Here is a 13,991-nt window from a genome sequence, read left to right as displayed (position 1 = left end):
TATCAATTTTCTTCTGACTTTACACGTTAGCTTCATACAATGTTTTAGTTTCGCTGTCTCACCAATTGCATGCAAACCTGTGAACAACAGCAACAAATAGGCCATGAATGAAGTGCACCTCCATCACCCCCACTGACATAAATGAATTGTAATAAACGCAGAAAAATAAATCAAAGGATGAAACAGTGGTGTTCTGAGTTTATTGGCTTCGGAGCAGTTGTTGCCCTTTAGTCTCTTATTGGTTTAATGGCAATCATATTTCTTGGTACTGGCCGAGAAATATAAGCTTTAAAAAAAAAAAAAAAAAAAAAAAAAAAAAAACGTTGACCTTTTCCTTTAAAGACAAACAAAGTCAATCTATGTCACGAATAGTTCGGGCTTCAAGAGAAGTTGGTAATGCTTTGTTTTACAGGTTTGTAATGCCCTGATAATTTTCCTGGAGCAGCTCAAGAGGACTCGGGTATGAGAGCTATAAGAAATGTTTACTGCCTGCTCCCCTCACATGCATTTCTCCAGTCTAATATTGCTGACGGGATTAACCGAGAAAAACGTTCGGGACTGTTCAGGAGCGTGTGAGAGGTGAAGCAGTGTCCCATGACCTGACATTACTGCGGCCGTGCTTCTCTGCTGGTAGCCACTTGAAGATCACCGGTGGAATTTCCCACTGGCAGACAGAGAAGCATCATCTGATCGCACACAAACACGGAGAGATACGTGCTCCCCCCTGGGTTTAAAGGGCGGGGAGGGGGGAGGAGGGATAGGGGGGGGGGGATCTCAGCAGGTGCCGAGAGACGCAGGATTTTCCTGACAGCAGCAGAGCTTCTGCTACAGCGTCCGTTTTCCCTCCCTCTTTCCACGTCCCTCAAAACACACACAACCACACCTCCGTGTGGAATTCTCCGCCTACCCAGCTGATGCTTCTATTTATAACAGAAACTTTGGGCAGCACTGTAACTGACACACGCGCACACACACACACACACACGCGCACGCGCACGTATGATCCGGCTTCGCCCATGATAAACGCTGCAGAGCTGAAATGGTGCAAATCGTTTCCTGTCTTTTCCACGTTATTACTTCCCGTCTCGCACATTTAGTCCTCATCTCCTGTCGTCCAAGTCGTGCCTCTGTTCTCCGTCTTCCTGTCTCACCTGGTTTTGAGGACTTCATTCATTTTCTGCTCCAGGTCTATCCTCTTGCTCCGCTCTTTTTCCAGCTCCTGCCGCAGAGAGTCCACGTTGGTCTCTTCCCGCAGCTTCCTCAGCTCCTCCTCTGGAAAACACAGCACAAACACGGGAGATCAGTAGAAATCCTATTTTGTAGATCCAAAGAGTGCAACACAAACGGTCAGGGTCATGAAAAAGGAACCTCATAAGTGTCAATGGAAGCATTTTAAACTTATTTCATGGGAAACATTTCATCCAGCATTTCAGACACTGCCCTTTTATTTCCAACTCGGATAATCTTATTTGAGTATCTCTCGCTTCACGTCTCCCTCCGTCTATATCCTTCACCTATAACTGTCCCCCATCCTTCCTCCTCGTCAATCAGCTCTTAGCATGAAGTGGTTTTAGGTATCTGGGCTTTCTGAGCCCGGGGTGCAACATCAGCAGTGTTTCCTCTCAGGCTATTGTCCCTGACTAAAGGGACACATGAATATTGGAGGAGGGAAGGCAATAAAAGTGTGCACACGTGCGCGGCCACCAACGGTTCAATACCTGCATGCATTAGCTGTCCACGTAAAGACGCCGAAAACCAGAACAGACATAAGCACGGATTGAATCCTCCGTCAACGCAAAGATAAATATTTCTGATTGACAGCAAGGCTTTCCTTAAAAAGATAACTTTGTGAAGCTCCATTATACTCTGCTGTGGCACCACTCTAATTGTAAAAAATCCTTGATAAGTACACGCTGTGTCACTGAGCTCCAAGATCAATATCTTGGATCCTATTGTAACCTCGTTCATCAAAAGGCACCTCCAGTCCTGACAGTGAAGATCTGATAAAAGCAGAGGTGAGCACCCCTTATTAATTAAAATGTACATCGCCTGCCACCCCTTCTTCCTGAAATCATTTCATCATACAGGCTGAAGGGGAATCATATTACAAGAACTTAGCTGCCACTTTCTTTTTCTCATCACCCAATCTCATATCTCACTCTTGTCCTTTATCTCTTTCCATTAACGCTAATAAAACATTCATTGCCTAAACCTCCTGCAGCTAAAGCATCGGCTGCCACCCTGGGTGTGCTTCCTGAGAGAGGACATATACTGTATCTCCACGTCTTGTGTAATGTATCTCCCTGATCTTCTTCTCTGGAATTTCTGCTTTAGCAAGAGCCATTAAAGACAGTTAGGTTCTGTTTTTTGTTTTTTAAATCTTTGTGATGCATTAGAGGAATAACATAAACTGTGATCCTTGTCTCTCTTGCTCCATCTATGTAATATGACTCCTGTCATACTTTCAACCCCACGGGCAAAGTTTTCCAGTAACCCCGTCCCGGTCTGATAACACAAGAATGTGTTTATGGTACAGTGGGATTTTTTTTTGTAAACAAGATAGAAAGAATGACGGCGTGTGCGTACGAGTAAACAAGGGGCAGGCCAAATGTTGCAGTGGGCTAAGCAGCTTAATGCTCTCTGTGTAGCCCCGTTCCAGACCCACAAACAACTGGAAACTGAAAATTAGACAAATGGCTACCGGCAGCGGCAGCGCACCGTGGTTAACGTAGGCAGACTGGGATCAGTTCACACGAAGCTCAATATCAACACTTCACATGGAAAATTGACTTATAAATACATCGTTTTTCGTGTCAAACGAATGTTCTGTAGCAATCAGAGACCCATTCCTGATTAAAAACGAAAGTAACAAGACAGACGGGAATATAATGCAACAAATTTAAACTTGCATTAATTGTTATTAGGCTACTTGAGGGGCGCAACAAGCTGTGAACAACATCAGTGAATATCTACTGTATTAAGTTGAAAACAAATAACAAACATATTGGCAAACAGTAGCTTATGTACACATCCAACAGACATGAAGCCATGTAAGCTTTATTTTGGACCTGTGTTTTTGTCAACTTGGTTTAATGAAATCCAAGACGCACTCCGTTTTGGTTTCCACCGACTCCTTCCAGAAATTTTAGCATTTTAGCAGCCAAACACTCGACTGCGCAAGTTATTAACAAGACCATGAAACTTAAGGGCCATAAATCCAAAACAATGAGCTGAAAGATGCCAAAACTGTTTGTAAAGTTACACAAAACTGCAACTGCTGGTGACATTTCTGCAGGTTTGTCACTACTAGTAACCCCTTTCACATTAAATACGGTTGATTCTCTTATTTTAAAACCAAAATTATGATTAGCAATGTCAAAGATTTATCTTTCTTTATGATTTATTGGTGGTTCATTATAAATGTGCCTGGTTTTGAATTGCAGCTATAGATGACCAGTTTAAATGTCAGGATCTGAAATTCATGTGACCTGATGTCTCAACCACACAATGTCATCTCAGTCATGTCATTGTTCATATATGGTGACTCAACTTTCTTACTACCATTAGCACATTATGGTTATACTGCACCGATATGCTGATATACACTCCCTACCTCCCCCCCCGACTTCCTGCCCCCACACTGAAAGCCACTCCCTCACTTTAACTCATGTTATCATTCCCACTGTCTGTGTATAGGATCCTCTATACAAATTTCCTTTCAGTAGTTTCCTTCCTTGCCCATTGACCATATCCTTTCTCACACCAGAAGGAGAGATGCCTCACTCCAAGAGTCCATAGCACTGTTTTAAAAGTGGGGCCACAAGTGTGTGATACAGCACAGCATGACACACTATGTGTGTCAGACCAAGAAAGATAGAGTACAATCGTTTCCATGCTCCGCAGAGGCCCTCCATATCAGAAGGAATATTAATAATACTGTCAACACGCCGGTTCTGCTTCTAAAATTGGATTGGTGTCTTCTGTATATAAATCTTCATCCAGGGTTACCATATCACAAGGTCTCTTTGGCCATTATGAAGGCTGGTAACTGGACCATGTATCTGTAACACAGACAGGGGATTGGCCGTGCCAAGAGTTTTAATCGCACAGACCTTCGCTCCTGTGCAGACTTTATATGAAGCCCTACTTTCAACCCAATAAAACAAAATCAATTTGATAAGAGTTACACACATTAGATTATATCCTAATAAATATTTTGAAAACAGCTGATTAGATTCTGAAAATGAAATGGATTTTTAAAAAAAAAGACGTGTTCGTTGTCGTATTCCAGTTTACAAAATACTTAAGCTGATCTTTCCCCTAAATTCGTGAGTTTGAAGCTGACAAACTTACTGAGGTTGAGGTTACTTTTATGGCTTTTGATCTTATTGACAGTTCCGCTGTAAAGCATTTCAAAGCTGTCAAAGGTGCAGTCCTCCATCTTGCACATGGCCATACGTCTCTCCATTCGGCCAGTCCCGGGGACATTCCCGCAGGAACGGGACGGCAGGGTGGCCGCCTTGGTCGTTTCTTGAAATCGCGCCACGGCTGCAGGTTGCTTTCGTCCGGCCCAGATCATTCAGCCCCCTCTGCCGAGTGAAGACCTAAAAACTCCTCCAAGCCCATCATAGCTCAGGTGCACGCTCCATGTTTACATGTCCGCTGCGGAGGCAAAGGCAGCGACCAGCGACAGGTTCCCCTGTACTAATTTATCACTAGCAACACAACAGACTCCTGTGACAGGCCTCACTCCAGGTAGTGATGGTCAGTGATGGAGCTGCTCTGAGCATGTTAGGCTGCTCTGGGTAAAAAGAGAAGGAGGGCAGCGGAGGTGGAGAGAGGTGGGGCTTTGCTGGGTGGCCAGCACACTAAGAGGGCCTGGAATCTGAGATTTCTGTGCACACTAGAGTTGTCAGAGAAACGCCCACACACCCACACACCCACACACACACACACACACACACACTTATCACTACAGGTTTGTGTGAGTGGATACATATCAGTGAGGATTTGTTACGTGTTAGTTTGTGTTTTTGGTTCATGCAAGTTCACATTTGTGTGGTGGAGCATGTGCGTGTGATCGAGTGTGGCGAGTACTGTACGCACCACGCAAAGAACTTTCATCTAAGCAGGCAAAGTGTTTTAAGACCTGAAAGGAAAAGTACTGTGCGAGTTTTTCAATCCAGGCCAGAGACAATGGCCCCTTTCATTAAAAGGAAGGTGGGGGCAGGAGGGGGGTTCAGAGAAAGAGAGACAGAGAAAGAGGGAGAGAATCAGCTGCTTCACATTGGCCTCTCATTGTTCCCATTCACTGCAGTGTTTGCCACAAGGCAGTTGACTTGGACAGGGAGAAAGGTTGAGCTTTGTGGCGTCTAGCTGATCTGCAGATGTTTACACACCATTTGAGGCACTGACCAAGGAACAAGAGAGGCGAACGATGGGGTGTAGAAAACAATATAAGCCCACCACCAGCAAGCGGAAAGTTTGAGAAAAGTCTACATTAAATTGTCAGTAAGGACACATGATTAATCCACCACCTATTTCTGTGTAGTACAGTCAATTGAGACTTCATGTTTTCAGTTTCAGCTTTGTGTTAGAAATGAAGCCCTGTTGCACAAAAATGGCCGAACACTTAACAAGTGGTTCTGCATTAATTACAGCACCAAATCATCAATGACTACATTTAATGATTTATTCAAAGACTTACTATATTAATTTTTCAAAGGTCTCGCTCCAATTTTTCATTTCAGTTTCAGCATTAATTGCGCTGTAGTTCAGTTTGTACTTGGACTGACTGAAGAACAAATATTTTATCTGGAGTTCTCTATCCTCTCAGTGGCCTCCTTCCACTCTGGCCCTGATACCTCAGGGTGACCTAGATTTCACTCACTTACTTTTACTTTAGTCCCCTCGACAACATTAGTTTGACTTCATGACTAAATCTCAGACTTCACAGTTCCTCCCTGGAACATACAAACAGCACTTTCTTTCTTGTGACATGCTGTCTTCACTGACCTCTTTGCTCACATGGCACGGAGCCAGACTCCTTGACAAGCAGTGAGTGGGTGGCGGGGAGGGGGAGGGGGGGCTACAGTACGCCTGTCTTCTCTGTATGTATACTGAGTGTTTAAGGAAATATATGCAAGCGATAGAGATAAACAATGTTCTATAATCCAATGTTTTGTCAGCAGGGAGGATACCATCTGCTTGTTTGGAGAACAGTAATCACATCAGATTCTATTTCATCAGATATCTGGTCAAGACTGCCGCCTCCTCTCAGCAATAGGAACCAAATACTTTCAGGGCAACATGAATGGTTCTTGAGAAATAACTTGCAGTTGACTTGGAGGACTTAGGAAGACCTTAAAGCCACTGTTAACAGACACGGCCAGTCACTTAGCGACTGCTTTCATCCATACACAATTCAATGTCCCACTTAGAAGCCCTCTGACAGGAAACATACAGTACTTGGTGAGTCTGTTAGTTTCCACTTGGTGAACTTCATCTTTCTACCCACATGGCCACCTGTTGCATTCTCACTCTGATACAGCCACTGAATGATGACTAAACACTACGTTATCGAACACTATGAGGGTACAACAAAATTCAAATGGAAGAGCTGCAGCACAGACTAGATGACAATAAAGGAAGCAAATGTAAAATGATATATCTGTACCAACTGCGTGCACACAAAGGTTACATCAATTACAAGTCCATTAACCACTTAACACTCTTCTTCACAAATTCAAATGTCCCAATGATAGAAATCTCCGCTTTTGAACCTCTTCTGCATCAGTGACTTTATTTCCTGTAGAACAGAGCTCGCCTACATTTACAGGCACTGTGAAAGGTGTCTCTCCATTATCGTGTCTCCTACAGCGTGTACTGTAACTGCCTATAGAAGGAGAATGAATCATTATCACAGGATGAGTAATGAGTGATGAGGCAAAGGCCTGCAGACTTTTCATTTACTGTCATTTTCCTCTGCTGTGTTTTTGGACGTCCCTTCCCAGAGATCACAGTGTGGCATATGTGAGCCAGTTGGCAGCCTGGTCTTCCCTACGTAACAATGCAAGTTCATCAGTACACAAAACACACAAAACACACCACTTTTTGTTAAGCGAGCCTCTTGTCTTAGCTCCGCCTAACCTCTGACGGAACCACCACTGCTGGGTGATGAAAACAAGGCACTAATAACTGCGCTGCTTGTGATTTCCCCCGGGAATGTGGCCACCGGCACCCAGCTCGTTCAGTTCCTAATACAATAAATGCAAAGGCTTTCATCAGTGGGCTCAATCACTGTGTTACCTTGTTCAGCAATGAATAGAAACTTAACTGACATTTATCTAAGTGAAAATTTTTGAAGACAAAACAGACAAAGCAAACTTGTGTATCTCAAAGGCGCAATATAGCACGGCACTGCTTTGTCACAACTGAAAAACACAGCTTTTTGCAATTTGGAGGCTGTTTTTGATGGCTGGCATGTTTTATTGTGGCCAACAGAAAAACTGCAGAAAATCTTGGATCATATCAAAGCTATTTTCTGGGCCGCTACAATTCAGGTTGACAGCAAAAAGGTAAATATCAGATTTGGGCATAAACTGCAAGACTGTTTTTCTGCAATTCTAACAATCATATTTTAAAGACCAATATCATGTTCTTTACCAAAAAAAAGTTTTATACAATTTATATTGCAAAATACTGCCCGTCTTCACATAGTTACAGAGGGTCATATTAACTGGTGATTGAATTGCTTGTTTCAAGGAAAAAGCTTAGCAAACCGAGCAAACGCCATTTGTTAAGGGAAACTTCAGGGGAAGAGATAAGCAGATTTTAATCAGCTTCAAAGACCAAAACATTAAATTGAATACTGCATTTAATGATAAGTTAATCATACTTTGGTTATTTGGTCTGTTTTTGTAAAATTTTCACCGCAATGAAAGGAACAATAACTCACTGTCATATTGTCCTAGTTTACACTGGGAGATGTGAAAAGAACTCAGGCATGGATAATGTTAATAGCTAGTTTCTACTATGACAAGTCAAACGTGAAATGAGTTACACAAAGAAATACATGATATCACTGAACAATGAACCGCCCTCTCAGGTGCAACCCAACTTACCGGGGAGTGAGGCGCCCATCAGGCAACGTGAGTGACAACACCTGTGTGGGTTGACGATGGGTGTGTGCACGTCTCTGGGTTCCTACTATCCTGTTTGACATATGCAGCTGGCATGTACTTGTTATTAAAGGTGGTTCTTCAGTAACGCCAGGTTTATCAGGTTGGTTTTCTGAACCAAATGATGATGCAGCTATGCGCTCCATCGCTGAATGTCTTTTAGCGATAAATAAATGGATGAGCAATAATTTCCTAAAATGAAACGAGGATAAAACAGAAATCCTCCTTGTCGGCCCCAAAACAAAAAGAGAAATCGCAGAAAATGATCTGGGGCAACTAACTCCTTGGGTAATATCAGAGGTAACAAGTCTTGGTGTAATCTTAGACCTCGGATCGAAGTTTCAAGGCCCACATTAACAAGGATGACGAGAAACGGAAACATAGCCACGGTGCAGCCGTTTATAAATCAAACAGATGCCAAAAAATTGATTCATGCCTTCATCTCTAGCCAACTGGACTACTGTGATGCACCTTTAAAATGGATGTTGCTTATTTTACATTTTAACTCTTATTTGCATTTAATTGTATCTGTTGTCATGCATCTCATTTCTTTTCTATATTTTTAAATGTTCCTTTATATCAGTTTGCATGTCAAACACCGTATAATTCTCTTGCTGTAAAGCACTTTCAGCTGGATTTCTTGTATGAAAGGTGCTATACAGATAAAGTTTATCATTATTATTATTATTATCAAGTATTAACTGGTATTTTAGAGAAAGCCGTGGATCACTGATGTAATTCATCTCTAGGTGCATTAGCTTTCAGTTACGCTGCTGCTGCTGCCTGTTTGTGTGTAGCCCTTGCTGTGTGTGTTCCTCTGCCCAGTGTGAAGTAGGGCAGCAGCTAGAACACTGTATTGATCATCCGGTCACTGTAGAGTACAAAGCATAGCCTGTTCCCCTGCAGTGACCTTCATTAGACGACCTCACGCAGGATAGCCTCACACACACACACACACACACACACACACACACACACACACACACACACACACACACACACACACACACACACGCATCTCGTACTTTCCAATTTTATGGAACCAGTAGTGGTAAAACCAATAAACCCCAATTAAGGGAGGGCCTGTCTATTGCACAGTGCAATGTGAGAACATAGACGCGCCACACCATGTACACACATTAGCCTGCCAGAACTAGGTGGATGTCAACAGAAAAAATATCCAGTGCATCTGTGCTTCACAGTGATTATCCATTTGGCTTGTGTATGACATCGCTACATGTGTTTGTGTTTTTTTTATTTGCCAGTATTCTATCAGCTCCAAGTACATATTGGGTCTTTTGTAAAGGGAAAAAAAAAACAGAGATAGAAAAAGCTAGAAGTATCTGCAAGCCAAGAAAGAAAAAAAATAAGGCCTGAGAAAAAAAAAAATAATAGGGCACAAGGACAAGGAAAGAACGATAGTGATAGGACGGAAAGAGAAGACGAATTACAGCGAGAGAGAACCAAGGGCAGAGAGAGAAAGGGAGAAAATACAGCTGAAGCCTGCTCATATAATGACATGAGGTGATTTCACAACCCTCTGCCATTTTACTGCGAGGAGGAGGGTCAGTTCAGCACAGCTCAGATACCCACAGGACAGACTCTAGTTGATGTATCGTTCTGCTTTTACATCCATTACAACAATAATCATAGAACTATCACAGGGTTATCGCTCAAGGAAACTGTTCCCCGAGTGCTCGTCGTTAATCCTGGCATACGGTATGTGCAGACAGAAGCACACAAAGATACAGTTCTATGCTAAAACACATATAATCTGCACTACCATTGTTTGTGTCCTCTGTGGTTGCTGCTGTAAAGCTCCAACTTTACATAGCTCTGCAGAATAGTAGATGAAGCTGGCCAGTGTGCACAGAGTGAACAAATGTGTAACCAGTTGATCATTTAATAACTTGGAACCTAATAGTTAGTATTTGAAATTGTCCATCCAGTCCATTTTTTTTTGTTTGTTTTTTTTGTTTTACTATTATACCTACCAGGAACCACAGTATTGTAACACTTGACAACATTATATATTAATGTCATTATCTAGGGTAGACAAAATGGCAAAAAAATTTAAATGTTCATTTTTAATAGTATGAATATGTATAGTCATTCTATGCATTTTCTTAAATAACACAGAATGTATTGAAAAAAATATATCACAGGAAAGTATGCCTTTGCTTTTCCATTTGTCAAATTCTTCATCAAATTCATTAATTAATCTTTATCTAATATTTCCATTAGACAGATCTTTTTAATTACAACATTGCGCAGAATGACTTGATACTAATAATTCCAAAAAGGATATCTACCACTGTGTTAAAAAAACATCAGATAGTTGACAAATACATTTTGGGTTGAACGTAATCTCGTTGATCTTATTTTGAAGTTAAACCTTTGTAATATTAGTGTTTTTCACAGCTTGCCTCGAAACAATGATAATGCACACATGTAGAACTTGGCCAAAAAGTAGTCGACAGGGAGTACCTCTTGTTAATGCGGATAGTTCATATACATATATAATCAGGACCTACTGTTTTCAAAATACTCAAACTCGTGTTTTAAAATGTAACATTGCAGTCTCAGTGGGGACATCTCAAAACGTGGCCTAATAAAGTCCATTCCATCACCATAACTAGTTACCAAAAGTGAACCGCTTCTCTTACTTGAATAACGTAAGCTTAGCTTACACCCCCCCCCACACACACACACACACACACACACACACACACACACACACCGAGTCGCCTGCGGCACTTAACCACCAAGAATAAGGTAAATGTATCTACTTATGCATTTATCCTATGATGAAAACATAAAAAGAGAGCGCTGGTCCTTTAAAATAGTTTGATTAGTGTGTTGTGGGGTGTGTGTGCATAAACACAAACATAAGAAGGGACTAGATGAAAGGAAGGGAATACATAAGAACCTGAAGAGGCGAGAGAAAAGAAGAAGAAAACTGGAGGAAACACAACTGTAATACAGCAGAAGGCCATCACGACCCCCGCTGCATATGAGAGAGAGTGTGTGTGCGTGTGTGTGTGTGTGTGTGCGTGTTAGCCATTTTCCATGTGATCTCACGTCCGGAAACATGGTTACAAATTAACCAATTTAGCATCCTCGGAATAGCACAGGTCAATCACAACAAATGCCAAGGGAAGACGCAATGGGTCATTGTAACCACACACACACACACACACCATCTGGAATGGAAACTCGTGCCTCCTGTGAAGGCAAAAGACAATACACTTCAGCAGTGTGTTTGTTTTAGCATAAAGCGTGGGCCCCCGCTTTATTTTAGGCAGCGGAGAGAAAGACGTCAGAGAGTGAGAGAAAATACACCCACGGCTCAGTTCACTCTGAATATGAAAGAGATCCAAGAAATTATTTCTTGGGTTAAATGCAGATGCACTATTAGAATAATGAGCACCAAACTGACACAGTTCACACAGACACACTAAAACTGCACTTGCAGTTTTTTTTTAAACTGTAAAGACCAAAAATGTGAATTTTTTTTTTTCCTTCCCAGTGACAGAAACCACACAGCGAATTTAGAGGTGAAATGTGTCAGAGGAAAATTCACCCTATGTAACTGATCTGTAGCTGACCTTAGGTCCCTGTATCAACAGTGCGTTCTTCAAGGGAAAACAGGTATATCCAAACCACGTGTCCCTTCTATGTAATCAATCCGTGTTTGTGTCCAGCAGTGTTTTTCTACCCCGGGGCACACGCACGACATTTCTCAACTGGAATCCACGGTCCGTATGTGCAGATGACCAATGATCGATGTATATGCTGAGCGCCCTCAGGGGTGAAGAAGAGGGCGCCTCCTGACGTGGATATAAGGCCGCTCACCTCACAAGGAGGGGGGTCAGACTTTCTGGACTCTCCGCGAGTGTAGAAACTCTCTCCAAAACTATTCAGCTGAATAAGTGTCCTGTGACTCTGTTTGTACCTGAGGTACTCGCTTGGCTCATGTTTGACGATTTGTACGCCCTTATAATTTTCCATATTTCATCTTGTAATAAATACTCAAACGACGGTGAGCTTGAGATGCTTTTGATTTCTCACAAGGGAATACATTAATTTCCACCACAAAATGCACCCTGAAATTAAAGTCGGGAGACGAGAAGAGGCAAAAAGCGAGCAGCGGAGAAAGTGGATCTCATCCATATTTCATATGTTTAACTGATGGTCTTAACTGCCGTAACTTAACATTAATAAGCAGGGTGTGCTGGCTGTTAGTAAACACTGACCTTAAAAGAATGAAATTGTCCTCTTAACTGCAAGTGATTTAGGACTTAAATTAACTATTATTTTAATTTAACTATTTCTGACAAAAGTTTTGCTCATAAACATCACAATCCGTGTCCTGGTTCATCTCATCAACTGTCCCAAACTGGAAAACATGACATGTCTTTTAGCAAGAACAACAATGCCCGTTTTTCCTACAATATTTCAAGTTATAAGCTTAAAAGATTTTCAATGAAATCCTGCCTCCATTTTTATTTCTATTCAACTGAAGATTCTCATTGTTCCTACAATAACCATCCAACCTCTCTAGATAATAGCTTTCACAGTTAGGGCAGGAGTGGTACATTCTGTGCTGGATCCAAATTGCCTCTCTACACATTAGAGACTCATGGGAAATAAAGCGTGCATGTAATCAAGTGTAAGCAAATTTAATTTAGTCTCACTGATATCAGCCTCACAGTTTAATACTCACTCTCTAAATGCTATGTCCTGTGTATTAGGTTGCTGCTCATACAAACTGAAGAATTCCTATTGCTGCTTCGTGATACTGTAAGCGGTGACCTGGCTTGTGGAGCAGTCACAGTGAACTCAAAGTACTTCTCACCATAGTTAACGTTCACGGCGGTCGTTCTTCAAAACTGAGACACTGCTCACTTTTCGAACAGATGATCAGTTACAAATATTACAGGGTGTAATGGAACAAGAAGGTGTAGCAACAGTTAGTTGATGAAGAAAGATCGACAGGAAAGCGGCTGGACGGTGTTGACTACGCCCACAGTTCTGGGGCCTTTCGTATTAAACTGCACTTCCTGTGACCAGGGGTGTCATCAAATCAACCAAGACTGAAGTCTTAAGGGCTATATTAAAAAACAACATGCTTTCCTAAACCATTTCAATATGGAAACTATGGCTAGCCCTCTCACGCTATAGCATGTAGGTGTTCTATATTACCAATGCTCCAGAAAAGCCATTACGCAACACATAAATCCATAATGTCTTGCTACAAGGACTCTTTTGTTTCACCCCACTAATCTCATTAGATTTAACTAACAAACAAACTGTATATAAGCATATAAGTCTGTGTTGGTTCATTCTCGACACATAACTGACAAAATGATGAATAAGCACTTGTGTAGCAGGTTAAACTGTACAAGGACTCACATCTACTCAGCAGTCCATTGTTTATTGTTCTGTGAATACATACGAGGGCAGGAATGCAGAGGAGAGTACAAAAGAAAGAAGTAGAAATAGAATACAAAATAACTCGTGCACAGGGCAGAGAGCTGAAGACTCCATTAGGTGCAAAATGGATTGTCATGCTTCAGTGTTCCCGAAGTACAATTACACAGGCCAGAGATGGGCCGAGAGATCGAGAGGCATGAGAGAAATGGATAACCAGAGAGTGAGAGAGGAATGGGGAAGAAGCGCTGAAGAAAGCAGCAGCAGTAAAACCATGAAGCCCTTGGGGTAAAACTAGAAATCAAAACATGACCTGGAGGCACTAGTACCCTTTCCTAATCAAACACAGGCCACGTGTAGGAAGGTTCATCCCCAAGT

General features: G+C 41.9%; 1 protein-coding gene across 5 annotated transcripts in view; it reads right to left on the bottom strand.

Annotated features, from left to right (window-relative positions):
• The window catches only part of gramd4a (GRAM domain containing 4a), a 41,616-nt gene that overhangs the window by 12,761 nt on the left and 14,864 nt on the right, over nucleotides 1-13,991 (bottom strand). For 4 of the 5 annotated variants that reach the window (XM_069164751.1, XM_069164748.1, XM_069164749.1 and 1 more), the window contains one exon: nucleotides 1,152-1,272. In XM_069164751.1, the coding sequence (XP_069020852.1) occupies nucleotides 1,152-1,272 (121 nt within the window). Of the gene's footprint in view, nucleotides 1-1,151; nucleotides 1,273-4,353; nucleotides 4,871-13,991 lie in introns of those variants that run through there. The other variant, XM_069164750.1, reaches the window with a different exon arrangement.

The sequence above is a fragment of the Embiotoca jacksoni genome, unplaced genomic scaffold (assembly GCF_022577435.1).
Source record: "Embiotoca jacksoni isolate LCO1_2020_lvr unplaced genomic scaffold, fEmbJac1.0.p SCAF_32, whole genome shotgun sequence".
Lineage (NCBI taxonomy): Eukaryota > Metazoa > Chordata > Actinopteri > Embiotocidae > Embiotoca > Embiotoca jacksoni.
Note: the sequence above shows the minus strand (reverse complement) of the source record. Positions and strands in the feature narration are given on the sequence as shown.